The following is an 18,021-nucleotide window of genomic DNA, read 5'->3' on the forward strand; positions in this document are numbered from 1 at the left end:
CTGGACAAATGGATAACAGCAACAGTCACCACACCCAAATGTAGGGCATCACTAGACCCACGTAATTACAGACCCATAAGTCTGACCAGGTGCGTCTGTAAGACTATGGAAAGGACCATTATGGAATTAATACATACACTGGCAACCTACAAACTCTTGAACAAAGCTAGTTTGGTTTTGTAAAGTACATATTTTGCCTGCTTAACCTTGCCAGCTTCCTCGAGAAAGTTACAGAATCAATGGATGAAGGAAAATCAGAACACACCACCTATCTAGACTTCACAAAAGTGTTTAATACCCCCCCCCCCCACAATCAGTTATAGTTGATAAACTCGCACAGTAAATCCCTATGATATTCATTGTTTAGCAAACTGGCCCACTAACAGACCACAAGAAATTAGGGTGGGCAGCTCTAACTCCTCTAAAAGACCTGTCACTAGAGACGCATCTCAAGGTTCAGTTCTTGGACCACTCCTTATTTGCATTTACTTATTTGAGGTCAAAGCTAATGTTATGGGTTTACGGCTGGCTAAATCTGCAGAGGACTACAAAAGTACAGTTGTGTACCTACCATAAATGTAGATGTTTGGGTGTATTCACTGTTGCAGTCATTACACTTGGGTTATCCTGCTGGCAGGTGACTCGCAGTCGGCCAGAGTTCCAAAGTCTTGGTCCGGCGTTGGTTGTTGTTGCTTCTTCCTTCACGTCAGAGCGCCAGGGGTATAAAAGATGCAACTGATGCCATTTTCTTCAGTGTTTCTTGCCCCAAATGTCAGGTGCCCCAAATAAGTAGGCAATACATATTGCTAATAAAGACATACAGCCATATATAAACAATACCTTCAGCTAGTACACCACAAAGGTTGTATAGGATTGAAAGGTATAGAAAAGTCCCAGCAAAGAAAGTGGGGATGGAGGGTGGGTAACCTGGACTGCAACAGTGAATACACTTGAACATCTACATTTATGGTAGGTACACAACTGTACTATGTTCATCGTGTTTCACTGCTGCAGTCATTACACTTGCATAGAATCCCAAAACTGAGGTAGGGTGGCTTGGTCTAAATAGGATTAGGTGTGGCTATGAGGCCCTGCAGAACTGCAGTGGCAAAGCCTGCTCTTGATTTGGAGTAAAGAGGCAAGTGGTAATGCTTGGTAAAAGTGTGCACTGAACTCCAAGTTGCAGCTTCCAGAATGTCCTTGGTTGGTACTCCTCTGAGGAAGGCTGCTGACGTGGCAGCTGCCCTTGTAGAGTGTGGTCTAATGTTGGGCACTGGCTTTCCATGTTGTGCGTAGCAGAAACGAATACAGTGTCCTATCCACTTAGAAATAGTGTGCTTTGAGATAGCCTTTCCTTGTGATCCTGCAGCATAAGCTACAGATTTTCTGAATGCTTTTTGTTTTATCCAAGTATAAGCGCAACTGCCTGTGTATGTCCAAAGTGTGCAGAAGTCTCTCCCCTTTATTCTGGGATTTGGATAGAATGTCGACAGATGAATGGTTTGGTTAAGAGCCACACTGGATACCACCTTTGGCATAAATGTTGGGTTCGTCCTTAGAGAAACCCCGTCTTAATGAAGAATGATAAAAGGTTCCACTGCCATTAAAGCCTGTATCTCTGAGACTCTTCGTGCAGAAGTTATTGCTAGGAACAGAGCAGTTTTCCATGATAAGAATTTTATATCAGCTGTATTGGCCGGCTCAAAAGGAGGCAGAGTGAGTTTCTCCAAGACAAAGTTGAGGCCCCAAGTAGGTGCTGGTGCTCTCCGGGGGGGGGTTCTTATGTTTTTAGCCCCTCTGAGGTACCGTCTTAGTAGTGGATGAGAGAAAATAGGAGGTTCCGTGGTGTAATGAGCTGAAATAGTGGAGGCATGGATCTTAATAGATGAAAAGGAAAGGCCTTTGTCCAACATCTCAGTTAGGTATTGTAAAATCTGAGGGATATTTGCTACAAGTGGGTCAAAGCCTTGTGCCTGGTTCCAGTGGCAGAATCTCTTCCATTTGCCTGCATAAGATTTCCTGGTGCAGGGCCTCTTGGCCTCCAGAATGACATCCACAACAGCTTTAGAGAGTGGTGTGGTCTGACTGTCTATGGTATCTGCCATGCAGCCAGATTTAAGGTTCTGAGTTGGCTGATTGTTTTGCCTAGTCAGAAGTTGAGGGATTTGAGGTAAAGTCCAGGCTGGGCCTTGTGCCAAGTTCGTTAAGATTGGGTACCAGTGCTGGCGTGGCCAGTCTGGGGCAATCAATATAATTTTTGGCCTCTCTTGTCTGACTTTTAGGAGCACCTTGGAAAGGAGAGGCCGTTGGGGGGGGGGGGGGCATAAACTTTTAGGTTTCTCCAGCTGAATGACACAGCATCCACTTTCCGTGTGATAAGTCCTTGTGCAGAATTTCTGAAGTTGGCAGTTGAGAGGGGAGGCAAAAACATCTATGTCCGGGCATCCCCATTTCTTTGTTATCATACTGAACACCTGTGGAGTTTCCACTCATGAGGATCCATGAGGTTTCTGCTTAGATAGTCTGCCAGAGTATTTTTCTTTCCTGGCAGGAATTGTGCTTGCAGATGAACTTGATAGGACAGTGCTGTGTTCCACAAAGTCATAGCTTGTCTGCAAAGGGGGTATGAGTGCGTGCCCCCTTGCTTGTTTATGTACCAACATTACTGTGGTGTTGTCAGTCTTTAGTAGTAGTTTTCCTGGATGCAGTAAGTCCTTGAAGGCTGTCAGGGCATTCTGTACAGCTAGCATCTCTTTTTGATTGATGTGAAGATGCATTTGTTCTGCGGACCCCTTGCCCTGAATACATTTTCCTGCCATGTGCGCCTCCCAGGCATAATCCGATGCATCTGTTGTCAGTGTTTGCCTGGCTGTGGGTAAAGTGAAAGGCTGTCCCTTGTTGTGGTGAAATGTCAGTGCCCACCATCAAAACTCCTGTTGCAGGCAGGGAATAATAGTTATTGTTGCTTCCAGGCTGTGGCAATGCTGAGTCCAAACATTTTTTAGATACCACTGTAGCTTCCTCATATGCAGTTTTGCATATGGAATTAGTAGGATGCAAGATGCCATGAACCCCAAAGCCTGCAGAATTTTTCTTGCAGGTAGCTGGGTTTTTGTTGCCATCATTTGAAAGTAATTTGTCAGTTGCCTTCACTTGTCTGGCATGAGATAAGCCATCTGGGTAGTTGTATTCATGCTTGCACCCAGGAATATTCTATCTTGAGAGGGCACTAATTTTGACTTCTTTTCGTTTACTGTGTACCCTAGGCCAACTAGTACTCTTTTTACAAATGCCAGATGCTTTAGAAGAATGTCCTTGCTCTCTGCTTGAATAAGGCAGTCGTCAAAACAGGGATATATTTGAATTCCTTTTTGTCTGCAAAATGCAATTACTGGTGCCAGGCATTTTGCTTAGACCCTGGGCGCAGTAGATAAGCCAAAGGGCAGTGCAGAGAATTGGTAATGCATTGTGCCAGCTATGAATCTGAGGTAACTTCTGCAATTTTGTCTGATTGGGACATGCAGGTATGCCTCTGAGGTCCAAAGTAACAAGCCAAGCCTTTTTGCCCAGCATGGGTAGAAGTTGCTGCAGTGTCAACAGCTTGAATTTTGGAACATCCAGGAAAGTGTTTACAATAGACAGATCCAGAATGGGTCTCCAGGCGTTGTCCTTTCTAAGAACCAAGAAAAGTCTTGAGTAAATTCCTTGTCCCTGTTCTTGCTGAGGTACTTTTTGAATAGCTCTCATGTCCATGAGAACTGTAATCTGTTTTTGTGCTTCTTCCCATTGGTTTTGTGGCAGGTCTGGCATTTCTTTTGACCTTGGTAGGGTGTGAAAGTGGAACCTGTAAGCCCAGAGAGAATATTCAGTACCCATTTGTCCTGGGTGATGTGCCAATTTTGTGAGAAAAGTGCTAGCTTTCCCCATAAAGGTGCTGCCAAAAGATAAGTGCTTGGCTTTTGAAAGGGGAAGTCATTGGGACTGTTTCCTGTAAGGCTGTGACTTGTCTTCTCCTCCCTTGGGGATAGAAGCACTCCATTGTCTAGGTCTCTAAGAGCTTTGTTGCGGAGATCTGCCTCTTGGGCGTCTGTTTTTGCCTCTGAGGCCTGTCTGACATGGGAAAGGACCAATTTTTTGAAGGCCAATTCCTGCTAAATCTAGGAGGCTGTACCTTGTAAGAAATCCTTTACTGTCTGCATAGATTTTGCCTTATCCTCCATTTTAACACCTCTTCTACCTTAACACCAAACAAGGTATCATGCTGTAAAGGAGCATCCAGTAATTTAGCTTTAACATGATCAGGTAAACTTTGTTCTTTAAGCCAGGCATGCCTTTGAATGACATAACCTGTAACTGTGGCTCTACAAGAAGCCTCTAATGGATCAAAACCACATTGCAGAGTATGTTTTCCCACTTGTTCAGCTGCATGCAATAAATCCTGCATTTCCTTATTGTCAGGACATTCTGAACTTGCAAACATTTTCTGTTTTAACAAATACATGAAATATTGTTGGTATTTCATCATATGAAACTGGCAGTTCAAAGCCCTTACTGCTAAAGTTGTAAACTTTTTTCCACAATCTATCCAGTGCTCTGGAATCCCTGACAGAGGGGGACTGGGTTTTTTGCAGTGGAAGCCTTCACCACTTTGGGACCCTGAGAAATAGTTTCTGGGTCAGCTTCAGGGTTTTTATAAAGAAATTTATGCGAGTCTGGGACCCTATAGTACCTGTCTGGCTTGACTGGTGCTGGGGGTAGAGAATCAGGGGACAAACTAGATTCAGAAAATACATCAACAATATCTAACACAGGGGGAATAGCAAGAGGCCTGTGCTGAGGTAATAAAAGAAAATCTGAGCCTTTTATTTGATTCTGAATAATCCTGGCTTTCCCAATGGAAATGCTCCCTCATGGTGTGCAAGGCTTCCCCAAAAGAGTAATCCTCAGGAGGAGAGGCTGAAGGGATAGACCCTTCAGCATCAGAATCCTCATAGGGAGGAAGAGAGTATCCCTGGTCTGAAGAGAAATCAGAAAAAATAGAAACCTGGTCAGAGAATTCATAGTCTGTATCCTGCCTAGGCCTTTTATCAGGAAGGGGATGGGAACCCCTGATCAAAGCAATTATGTCTTGGGCCATTTTGAGCATCTGTTTCTTAGGCATGGATGACTGTCCAGGAGAATGCTGTACTTGTTTCTTTGTCTGAAATGATGTTTTAGACTTTGCTTTAGCTGCTGTAGTTGACTTGATAGTAAGCTGTGTAGGTCTGAAAACACCCTCAGAAGCCGATGTCTGCTCAGCGGCTCTGGACCCATCTGAGGGAATAGTTTCCGTAGGCCCAATACCTTGAGTTTCCAGAGGCTTAGATGTCTCCACGTGGGAGTTGGAGGTGGCCTGTGGCTCTGAGGCAGCAGGAGTCAGGGGCTGTGAAAATACCTCATTGAGAACCGGCGACTGGCCTGGAAGAGGCTTCGTCGTCGGTTTTGGGTCTCGGATGCCTGTCCTTTTCCTTGTCTTTGCGCTTTTTATGAATTTCGGTCGGTTGTTCCGACTGCATTATGTAATTAAACCTACGGCCAAAATAATGCAATGCAAAATCAAACAGACACTTAATAGTGCGTTTGTTGAAGCTAGCACAAAACAGACAACTAGTGACGTCGTGGTCAGGGCCTAGGCAAGGAATACAGTAAGAGTGAAAATCCTTATGAGGTATTTGCTTCCCACAAGAAATACAATTGTTAACTTTTACTGACATCGGTCTGGAGCATGAAAAAGTTTCCCCAACGGGATACTTAGCTTTATTGAAGACTTCGGTTCTGAAGTTTGATTTCGAAAATCTCAGGAGTTGGTCGACCGGCACTTGCGAACTGCTTTTGCTTCGGGCACCGCGTGGCAAGAAAGACGGAAGAAAATGGCATCGGTTGCATCTTATATACCCCTGGCACTCTGACGTCAGGGAAGAAGCGACAACAACTGACGCCGGACCAAGACTTTGGAACTCGGGCCGTCTGCGGGTCGCCTGCCAGCAGGATAACCCAAGTGTAATGACTGCAACAGTGAAACCAGATGAATATCTTGGTACTATCAAACTATTCAGATGACACCAAGATCCTCCAAGAGGGGCTTTCCCAAACAAATGGCTGGTGGTAAACATGGCCCAAAACTAAATGACAAAATGCTTAATGGTATCCCCTTGGAAAGCTTGACATCCCCTGTTAACTATCACAGGGACCACAAACTCCTGAAAATTGTTACAGTACTTAATGGACCGTGAAACCTATGTACATAATAAACTGATCATGCGTAACACTGCTGCATGAAAGTCCTTCTTCACTCAGCAGGTTAACACTAAGGGTAGGACATCTAAATCTATGGATGTGATCATTCTACCGTATTCAGCACTACCATCCTCCTCAGCATCTTACAGGTTACTGAAAGGTAATTTCAGCTTCATTTACAGAGCCACACCCAACCAAATCCTTTCAGACTTACTGCATATCTGGAAGTCCAGTGGGGGCATAAACACCTACTCAAGAGATCTTGATCTCTTCTGTGACATAAAAAGAACATGTTGGAGAGAGACAGATACATATTACAGAGATGACACTTTGGCATAAGTCATCCTCTTCATATAGACCAAAGTATATCTCTTACTCTGTTCATGTAATCTGGATCAAAGGATTGGAAATGACAAATTCTCCCTGGTTTCGCACCTTTGTCCCTTATGGATGGAGGGAACATGTAAATGTTTTTGTTCAGGGTTGCTCATACTTAAAAACATCTTGGGAATGCATGGCTAAGTTTCAAAAGATCCTCACAGATCAACAGCCCAGTAAGTACCTAAGAAAGACTAATATAACTCAAAAACTAAACCTGCTACGTGACATTTAATAGCTCAAACAGCTTCTAAAATCCCATTTTTAGTGCATGGGCAGGAATAGAAAATATGAAGATCAGCAGTGTAATAACCACAGGCAGAACCGAGAGGGACATTTAGGGAAGAAATGCACCTTTTACCAAGGACAGAGGATATCGTAAAATGAGTACAACTCAACTTTCTGTAGGAAATGGACAAAAAAAAAAGTTTTTGTTGCAGGTTTCTCTTATTTTTACTCAGTTCCCTTTAGAACATGGGCTCATCATCAATACATACATGAACTAAGCAGGAGTGTCAGCATTATCCCAAAAGTAGTAAAAAGGAATGCCACTAAATGTAGTTTTCAGTACATAAAATACACTAGTGAACTAGGTTTAGAAGCTAATAATGTTTCATTTTTAAATCAAGTAGTGATGGTATTTATTTTTATCAAAAAACTGTGAATGAATGTGTACCTGTACTATAAGCCATACATTAATTGCGATACAACCTTTGGGCAGATTTGCTTATTTACTGACATTTGATTAGCAGGAAAGTCTGACTGGGTAGAAGTCCATTTTCAGTGGAGGTCCGGGGAAGAAAGCTTATGACTGATGCAAGTCTGCAACACTTAAAATATGATGAAGAGGGAATGAACCACTAAACTATTTTATCTTCACAAGGGGCTGACAAAACTGCACAGTGTTAAAGTAAAATTAATAATAAGGTCTATACTTTTTTTGGAGTACAAAGTTTGGGAAAATTCAAAGCATCAAAAAAGTCATAAACAAGCCGATACACAATCTGGACCAGGTTCTATGCCATATTTTAACTAACATGGTTGACCATTGGCAAGTCTTCTTAATGTGAAGGACAAAAAAAAAAAACCAGCACCTCTAAGAAAATAAATACTAGAAAAGTCTGGATAATTTAAAACCATCTAAGCATTAAGCAGCAGAAAACTTGCACCTTGATGGACTTAAGATACCACACATATTTAAACAACTCATTATAGAAAATCTCTGAAAGAATATTGACTAGCATATAGAATATAACAAGATGTGGAAAAAATCTGGGTACAGCTGAAGTTTTCCACATAAAAAAGGAAATGAAAGGATTAATAAAAAATATATATTAACTGTTATATAGTGGTGAAAATAAACTACTAAAAATTCTAAACTGTTAAAAACTACTACGTATTTACTGACTTCAATGTAAAAACTGCACATTGTTAATGCAGTTAGTCAATTACCCACTTCGCCTTACTTATTTTAAATACATTTCATAAATTATGCCTTAACCAGACTGGTGAAATAAGGGGCTAATATTTTTGCAACATTTCTGCATTCTTATCAGGTAAGTTTATAGCTTTATACACTTGTCAGCAACGTAGAAAACCATTATCATAGTACCTGCCAAACATGAGAGGACATCCCTATGAGATGTTATGCTTATCCATAAAAGCATTGTAACTGCATTTATGCCTCATCTCTGAATGTTCGGTGATCCTGTATTTTAAAGGCTCAGACGTCTTTCTAGTATATAAAAGTATGTGTATGTACACAACATTATATGAATAACCCACACAGAATATTAAACTATCAACTACCTTATCTGGTAAACACAAGAATTAAAATAAAAAGTTTAGCTTTAAAAAAGTTTACAATTGCATCAATTTCCAAAATGGAAAACAAATCACTGGCTACATAAAATGGACTGAAAACCTTTTATGGGTACCCTGAAGTTGGACCAAGGTTTTCTCCTTTCTATAAACTGCCAAGAATCGGTCAAGCAGAAGTTGCCCTTGCCAATGAGTATCGGGCATTACACTGCATTATATATTTTATTTCTGATAAGTCTTCTAAGGTTTACCAAAATTGACAACTGATTTACCTGCCTGACGGGCTACTTATATAGCTCACCCTTATGTGGTATACAGCTGTTTTTGTTGGTCTTTTGGCTTTTCCCGGTTAGGTGTCGCCACAGTGGAACTCCGGTTCGCTAATGATTGGCAGTAGATTTTCACGAATGCCGAGGTGCCAGCTCGACATCCAACCTTTAACGAAGGCACGTCCATTTACACACGTCTTTCGAACGCCCACCCAACTGCGGGGAGGACATGCAGTCTCCACACAGAAGGCACTCCCCGCACTCCAGCTGAGAATTGAATGGGAGAACCTCTTGCAGTGAGGCAACAACGCTACCGCTGCACAAGTGTTTTTGTATTTCATGGATATTGCATGACAGTCATGGAAAGATGGCATTTTTATGGAGTTATTTCAACAAATACCTAGGAATTCGGTCATATTTCAATGTCTACTCCCAAATTCAGAAAACTCATCTATAGGATCAGACCTCTTGTACTATACTGCTGCCATTATTCAGTACCACAACTCTGGTCAAAATGGTGATTTTACAGTTAATATTTTGAATCACTCATTAAGTTTTGAATTTTTTTCTATCAGCACTAGGTCCCAGCAGTGTCCAGAGCATTAGTAAAGCCCTAGATTCCAGCCTTTGGCAAGAATATCGTTACTAGGAAACTCTCACTAAAACAAAATGTTAACACTCAAAAGGGGACTAAAGTAGCGTGATTAAGAACCTTACAAAGACGTACAAATTTACCCAGAATTCAACTGTTAATTAAATTACTGGCTTTACTGCTAAACGATAATTCACTAACTGCAACTTCTGCTCATTCCACAACAGATGTTTTTTATAAAATGTTTAAATTTCAGTACATAAAATAACTTCACTTATCTGCTCTGCCCTGTATGTGGCTTTTCTATATTATTTAGCCTCCTTCATGGACATCGACATCAAGGTTAAGAAATATTTTTTCCATTAAGAATTTGTTTTATTGGCTGATGCATTTAATAACACTTCTCAGTCTGAATCATGGCAATTAGCACATACACCTTAAACAGCTTACAACACACACCCAGAATGTCTGCTTTAATTACTTTTCAAACATACACTAAACATTCATCAGATATGAGGAAGTAATATATATATAAGAGAATAAGAAGTCGAAGCGCTGAACTGAAGAAATGTATGCAATTTTGATATTTTCTGCTTTTGGAAAAAGTACAAATAGTAAAAAATGCAACTTCTCTGCAAAATTTAAGAATACTAGGGCTGCAGGGAAACCCAGTTAAAAATGGATCCATGAATTCAGCGTCTTCCTCACCGTGACTGGATTCAATAAAAAGCCTGAAAACATTACTTTACACTCCTATACAGCAATGGGGAAGAAAAGTACAGTTTTGTACCTACCATAAATGTAGATGTTCGAAGATCCACATTGCTGCAGTCCTAACACTTGGGTAGTCCGCTGTCCCAGTCGGCCCGAATACCAAAGTATAAGGCTGACGTCGGTCAAGGCGCATTAGTCTGATGTCAGGACGTCAGGGTACAAATGCGCATGACCGACGTCATATCCTTAGTCTTTTCTTGCCCCAGATGTCAGAAGACCCTAAAAAGATAAGGCTAAAACCAAAAAACACCACACACTCCTGCACCAAATATATATACAAAATATACAAATTTACAAGAGTATAACCTCACCCACACAACCACCCCTAAACACAGAGGGGAAGGAGGGAGGTATTGGACTGCAGCAATGTGGATCTTGAACATCTACATTTATGGTAGGTACAAAACTGTACTATGTTCTTCATACCACATTGCTGCAGTCCTAACACTTGGGTAGAATCCCAAAGCAGAGGTAAGGGAGGCTGGCAAATCATAAGGAAGCAGGAGCTGACAACATGCCCTGCAAAATAGCCGTGGCAAAACCAGCCCTAGATTTAGAGTAGAGAGGAAGGTGGTAATGCTTAGAGAAAGTATGCACTGAACTCCAAGTAGCTGCCTCCAAAATATCCTTAGTTGCCACCCCTTAGAAATGCTGTTGAAGTGGCAGTAGCCCTAGTGGAATGAGGCCTAATCCCAGCTGGAATCTCCTTGCCATGATGGGAATAACAAAATGCAATGCAAAACCCAATCCACTTAGAAATAGTTTGTTTTGACACAGGCTTGCCCTGAGAACTCAAAGCAAAAGAAACAAACAATTGCTGAGACTGCCTAAAATCCTTAGTCCTGCTTAAATAATAAGCAACTGCCTGTGTACATCTAAAGTGTGCAAAATCTTTTCCCCTTATTTTGGGGATCTGCATAAAAGGTAGGCAAATGAATAGTTTGGTTTAAAGCCACACTAGAAACCACTTTAGGCATAAAGGAAGGATTAGTACGTAAAGATACCCTATCCTTGTGAAAAATCAGGAAAGGCTCAACCGCCATAAGGGCCTGCAATTCAGACACCCTTCTTGCAGATGTAATGGCTAACAAAAAAGCAGTCGCCCATGACAAATATTTCAATTCAGCAGTAGCTGCAGGCTCAAAAGGTTGTAGAGTGAGTTTCTCCAACACAAAATTGAGGTCCCAAGCAGGAGTAGGAGCTCACGTGGGGGTCTTATATTCTTTGCCCCTCTAAGAAATTGCTTGAACAAAGGATGAGAAAACAATGGTGGGTCACAATCATAGTGAGCTGAAATTGCTGCAGCATGAATCTTAATGGAAGAGAAAGACAAACCTTTGTCCAATAACTCAGTAAGATATTGAAGAGCCACACTCAAATTTGGCTCAGAAACATCCAAATCCTTTGCTGCACACCAAAATAAAAATCTCTTCCATTTTCCTGCGTACACTTTCCTTGTACTAGGTCTTCTGGCTTCCATAATCCCATTCAAAACTTGTTGAGGAAGCTGAGACCTGCTATGGTTCAAAACAGAATATGCCAAGCTGTTAGATGAAGAGAGTGAAGCTTGACATTGAGCAGATGCCCGTCCTTCTGAGACAATAGGTGTGGAATCAAAGGTAAGGGCCATGGAGGCTTCTTACCAGACTCCTCAGCAATGGGTACCAGTGCTGCCGAGGCCAATCTGGAGCTATTAAAATCATCCTTGGCTTGTCTTGTCTGACCTTTAGAAGTACCTTTGGGAGGAGAGGCAGAGGTGGAAAGGCATACACATGAAGATTTTTCCAACTGAAAGAAAGAGCATCCACTTTCCAGGCTGTGTGATGAAACCTTTTCGTGCAAAACCTTGGCAGCTGGTGGTTTAGTGGAGAAGCGAACAGATCTATGTCTGGAGTTCCCCATGACACTGTCAATGTCTGAAATACATGAAGATCCAGTTTCCACTCGTGGGGATCCATGATTTGCCTGCTTAACACATCTGCTAAGGAGTTCTGTGCTCCTGGCAGAAACCTTGCTTGAAGATTCAGCTGCAAGCTTAACGCAATCTCCCACAAAATCATTGCTTGCCTGCATAGAGGATAAGAATGTGTTCCCCTTGTTTGTTGATGTACCACATGACAGTTGTGTTGTCTGTTAGAATCAACACCTGCCCTGGAAGAAGTAAATCCTTGAAAGCTAGTAATGCAAACTGGACTGCTAACATCTCCTTCATGTTGATATGTAGATGCTGCAGTCTGGCAGGCCACTTGTCTTGTATCCACTTTCCATTCAGATGAGCTCCCCAAGCTGTGTCTGAGGCATCTGTCGTTAGAATCTGACTCGCCTCTGGCCGGGTCACAGAGAGTCCCTTGTTTAGGTGACATTCCTGAGCCCACCACAAAAATTCCTTTTGAATGCAAGGTATTATTTGAATGACAGTGTCCAAATCCTGGCAGTGCTGTGTCCATACATTTTTGAGATACCATTGTAGCTTCCTCATATGCAGTTTGGCATTGGGAAGTACCAGAATATAAGATGCCATGAACCCTAAGGCTTGAAGGACTGCCCTTGCAGTCAGCCCGGACTGATGAGCTAGGTGATGGAAGTAAAGAGAAAGATTCTTTTGTTTGTCCGGGGTTAAAAAGGCCATCTGGGTTGCTGTATTCAGTCTCACACCCAGAAAGCACATGTCTTGAGAGGGTACTAGACTGGACTTTATTTCGTTCACAGAATACCCTAGGCATCTTAGCACTGCTATCACATATTCCAAATGCTGAAGAAGCACGCGTCCTTCCTTGAGCCAGAATCAGGCAATCGTCCAAATAAGGATAGATTTGTATTCCTTTTAGCCTGAAGAAAGCTATCACTTGAGCCAGAACCTTTGTGAATACTCTGGGCGCAGTAGATAAGCCAAAGGGCAATGCAGAGAACTGATAATGAGAATTCCCAGCTCGAAAACGCAAATACTTCCTGCAAATTAGTCTGATAGGAACATGAAGGTAAGCTTCCTTGAGATCCAAAGTTACCATCCAGTGATCTTTGCCCAGCAGAGGTAGAAGCTGTTGTAACGTCAACATTTTGAACTTGGGAATGTCCAGATAAGTGTTGAGGATAGACAGATCCAAAATTGGTCTCCACGTGTTCCCCTTTTTTGGTACTAGGAACAGGCGAGAATAAAATCCTAGGCCCCTTTCTGGCACAGGAACCGGCTGAATGGCCCCTATTTGGAGCAACAGAGAAATTTGCTTGTGAGCCTCTTTCCTTTGTTGAGGAGGAATGTCTGGCATGCCTTTGAAAGGAGGCAAGGTATGGAAATAAAACCTGTAACCGTGGTGAATGATATCCAATACCCATCTGTCTTGGGTAATTAAACTCCAGTTTTCTTTGAAAAGTGCGAACCTTCCTCCCAAAGGTGCTGCCAGACGAGAAGATTCCGGCAGCTGAAAAGGCAGGTCATTGTGTCTGTTTACAAAAGGACTGACCCCTGCCCTCACCAGAAGACTGAGCAGGTGAACTCCCTGTTCTAGGCCTAAAAGAACCTTGAGCTCTGCCTCTACCACGTCTAGACCTACCCCTAGACTGGGAATCATAAGCAGGATATGTCCACCCCTTGGTAGGCCAATTTCTACTAAACTTCGCAGGCTGAACCTGCAAAAAATCTTTAACAGTCTGCATAGACTTAGCCTTGTCTTCCATTTTCTTTAGAACTGCTTCCACAGGCGAACCAAACAACACATCAGATTGTAAAGGAGCATCTAAAATCCTTGTTTTCACATGCTCAGCTAAATTCTGATCCCTCAACCAGGCGTGCCTGCGAAGAACCGAACCAGTGGCAGCCACCCTCGAAGAGGCCTGCACAGCATCAAAACCACATTGCAAAGAATGCTTACCCACCTGTTCAGAAACATGAACTAAATCCTGCAACTCTACACTCAATACCTTCCGCCAAAGCATCTACCTTAGACTTTAATTGTGAAAGGAGATAATTCTGGTATTTCAACATGTGAAACTGGCAATTCAAAGCTCTCATGGCCAAAGTGGAAGAAGTATACACTTTCTTTCCCCATCTATCCAAAGCCCTAGCCTCTTTATCTGGAGGAACAGGATTTTTAACAACAGAAGCCTTAACACCTTTAGGCCCCTGTGAAACAGTTTCTGGGTCTGCCCTAGGACTCTTAAAAAGATACTCATGAGCTTCAGGCACCCTATAATATCTATCCGGTTTAACTGGAGCGGGAGGCAAGGAGTCAGGGTTCAGAGAAGCCTCTGCAAAAACATCCTCTACCACATCTAGAACAGGAGGTATAGCTAAAGGCCTATGCTGGGGTAGAAACAAAAATTCCCTAAGCCTTTTCCTGGAATCAGAGAAATCCTGACCTTCCCATTTAAAATGCTCCCTCATGGAATGAAGAGCCTCTGAAAATGAAAAATCCTCAGGAGGAGAAGCAGAAGGAGTAGAATCATCTACATCAGAATCAGAGTAAGGGGAATACTCCTGCAAGTCTTCAGCCGAGACTCAGAAGCATCCGAACACTGCTCAAAACTCCCAAGCTCAGGTTCCACCTAGGCCTCTTATCAGGAGGGGCATAGAACCTCTAATCATTGTAATCAAATCTTCTGCCATCTTAAGCATATGCTTCTTAGGTACAGACCCTGAAGAACTAGGGGTAACACCTGAAACCAAACCTGGCCTGCCCCTGGGAGAAGCCTTGGAAACAGCAGGGGAGGGCCTAACCACCTTAGGAAGGGAGGGAATAACAGCTACCTGAGAAGCCCTTCCGCCTGGCCTACCTCCTGAGAGGACACATCTTGTAGTAATAAAGTCTCTCCTGGGATTCCAAAGAAATGTCTGGCTGAACCTCTGGCTCCACCGAGCCCTCTAAAGAACCGACGTCCGCACGGACGGTTCTACAGCCTAGACTTTGCTGTTTTGTCCTTGCGCTTTTTGGAAGCGGGCCGGAGCATCCGACGGCATTTTATAATTACACCGCTTCCCAAAACTAACCTGGCACAATCTAATCTTCTCTTAATCGTGCGCTTGTTAAATCTAGCACAAGAGCGACAGCCAACAACGCCGTGCTCAGGCCCTAAGCAAGGTATACACAAGGTATGGTAATCCCTATGAGGTATCTGTTTCCCACAAGAAATACAGTTATTCACTTTTTCTGACATCCGCAAAATACTGAGGCAAGAAAAACCAAAATATTCCCAACGGGTACTTAGCCAACTTGGATTCGGTCTGAAACTCCGACTTCGGAAAATCTCAGAACGCCAACCTGCACTTGCAAAACTGCTTCTGCATCGGACCATGTGGCAAAAAAGACTGAGGATATGACGTCGGTCATGCGCATTTGTACCCTGACGTCCTGACGTCAGACTAATGCGCCTTGACCGACGTCAGCCTTATACTTTGGTATTCGGGCCGACTGGGACAGCGGACTACCCAAGTGTTAGGACTGCAGCAATGTGGTATGAAGAACATCAAATGTCACTGCATCTCTTTTAATCTTCCTGATAGGCAGAAAGCTATAACAGCAGCACTTGAAAAATTTAGTAATTACTATAAGCCAACAATCAGCCATTTATGAGACATTTTTTCCAAAGACAACAACTCCAACAGATGCTTAAATTACTATACTGATGACTAGTACTAAATTGTGAATTGAGTGAGTTGAATGATTCATTGATAAGAGAATAACGTGTGCTGTAAGAAATGATAAAAGTGGCTGTTTTTCAAGCAAGAGAAATTACTAGTACTCAGAATAGATTACAAACCAAACAGAATGTGAAATACAATCAGTATTTTGTTGTGATTGCAATGAACCTCTAAGAGCAAACCCTGATGTAATATAAAGCAACAAAAACATGACCAAAGAGGAACACACGTGCACTTGAACTGTTTTAATTAAGACTTGCAGCTGTTGTAAATATGAATATGACAGGAAGCATTGTCTACCACTTAATCCTGCAGAATCCATGTTGGAAAAGGATATTCAATGAAGATGCATAAAGGCAGAAAAATTATTTTCAAAACAATTATTACTGTTTAACAGAAAAACAACAATATACTCTTTAATGGTACTACAAAAATGAAAAAAGTTACTAAAAGCAGTAGCACTGAGAAATGAATGCATCTAAGAATGCTGGCAAGAGATGTTAAGAATTAGAGAGAAATACATAATGTAATCTAAACAGTGGAGAAAAGTGCAATATCTTGTCAGAAAGTACTTATAAACAAACTGTAATTAGAAATACACTAAAGAGAGAATTGTGTGCACATGGCTAAACTGTTCGGCCATCAGGGTTTCCCTCAGGTCAACAACTTTTTTTTTTTTTTTTTAAGATTCCCGTTCAAATGCCCTGAAATGGTTATCACCTCCTCTAGGATGTCAGTCTATCCTACTTGGCAGTAAATCAATTTCACCTCTTCAGGAAACTTGAAAGGGAATTTATACAGAAAGTATGCAACCACAAGAACTAGGAAGACAGCCTTAAACTTCATGGAAAGGGCTAGGCCTATACACTTGATTAGGGAGCGGGGAAGGTATTATAACAGGGAAAACAAAAATAATGAATACTGCAGTCCACTAACCCAAGACAGAAGTACTGTAACAAGACTATGAGCTTATATTAGAAGACTAGAAAAATAAAATAGTTTAAGACAGATTCATTTTTCAAATAGTTCAAGCACTGAGATCAATGTCTGGATGTTAAAAGCACTGAATGGGATTTGGAGGGGACAAAAAAGCAAGGGGCCTTGTGGGAAATGGGGGAGAAGCTTGAATTTGGGAAATGTAGAGTTGCAAAGTGAGTGCCACTTGCTATGAACAGTACTCAAGTGAACATACTAGATAATGTAAGATCACCACCTTGTGAAAACAAGGGCTGTCCAACTTCACATTGAAAGCGTGACTCATAATATTTAATAACTGCATGAACAGACAATTTGCTCATGGAAAGGTCACAAAAAGGGAGATTTTGCTGCCTCCAAGGCGAAATAATAATGCATTTGATTATATTAATAAGCAGAATACATAACGCACAGTACATAGTTGACATAATAGTGGGCTTCACTTCCAAAGAAGAGATTTAAAAAAAAAATCACAAAGGCATCTCAGAACCTTTTCTTTTATTTCTGCACTTGAAAGTACATGTCAATTTGACCTTAATTATAAGCCAGCAGGGAGACTGATGACAGAGTATATTTCAGGATAAAGACCCTTCAACTGCAAACAAAAATCATGTCAGTATGGCAGGCTTCAAGCAGCCAATAAAATAGTAATCATTTACAGTATTGAGGGATATTTGTGCTACACAGATAACATGCACACCCCCCCGATTCTGATCATAGTGGTGCTTTAGCACAATGCAAGATAAAGTTCCAAGTATTACGTTATTGCTTCTCTAACCTGCCTCATCTCCACATATCCAAAAACCAACAATGACTGCAGTAAATAAAACAGATCAGCAAGCTAACTATTAAAAGTTTGACGATGCTCTTCGACTACTGATATTGCATACTACAGCATTTTTTATCTTTCACAAATAATGTACAGCTTGCTAATCTTCTGTTAGCTTCTGTAATGTACAGAGGTTTGTACGTTACTGCGTCATTACTTATTTTAAGTCATGTTTATGGGTCTGAATGCGAAGCTTATACCCTACTGCCTCTTGAATAAGCTAGATTGCTACAATCTATTTTGACTTCTTACTGCAAGGAGAATCTTTAATCTTAAATATGAAAGGCAGTTGTTGCAAGGAGAATACTATTTCATGATATCAAAAGCACACACCAAACATATAACCACCGGTTTAGCCCCCATGTGTGGGGGGGGGGTTGCGCCCCTCATACCCCCCCTAAGTAAATATTCTAACTCCGAGGTCACACTACGCAAACACACACACCACCACCATACAAGCGACATTCTGCTG

General features: G+C 41.8%; 1 protein-coding gene across 1 annotated transcript in view; it reads right to left on the reverse strand.

The window, feature by feature from the left end:
• Window positions 1–18,021, reverse strand: part of PLS3 (plastin 3) — a 980,136-nt gene that overhangs the window by 315,736 nt on the left and 646,379 nt on the right. Inside the window, exons 6-7 of the mRNA XM_044057459.1 lie at window positions 10,406–10,521; window positions 7,792–7,794 (exon numbers count right to left, since the gene is read on the reverse strand). Of these exons, the coding sequence (XP_043913394.1) occupies window positions 7,792–7,794; window positions 10,406–10,521 (119 nt within the window). The remainder of the gene's footprint in view (window positions 1–7,791; window positions 7,795–10,405; window positions 10,522–18,021) is intronic.

The sequence above is a fragment of the Protopterus annectens genome, chromosome 15.part0 (assembly GCF_019279795.1).
Source record: "Protopterus annectens isolate FY-2018-M chromosome 15.part0, PAN1.0, whole genome shotgun sequence".
Taxonomy (NCBI): domain Eukaryota; kingdom Metazoa; phylum Chordata; order Ceratodontiformes; family Protopteridae; genus Protopterus; species Protopterus annectens.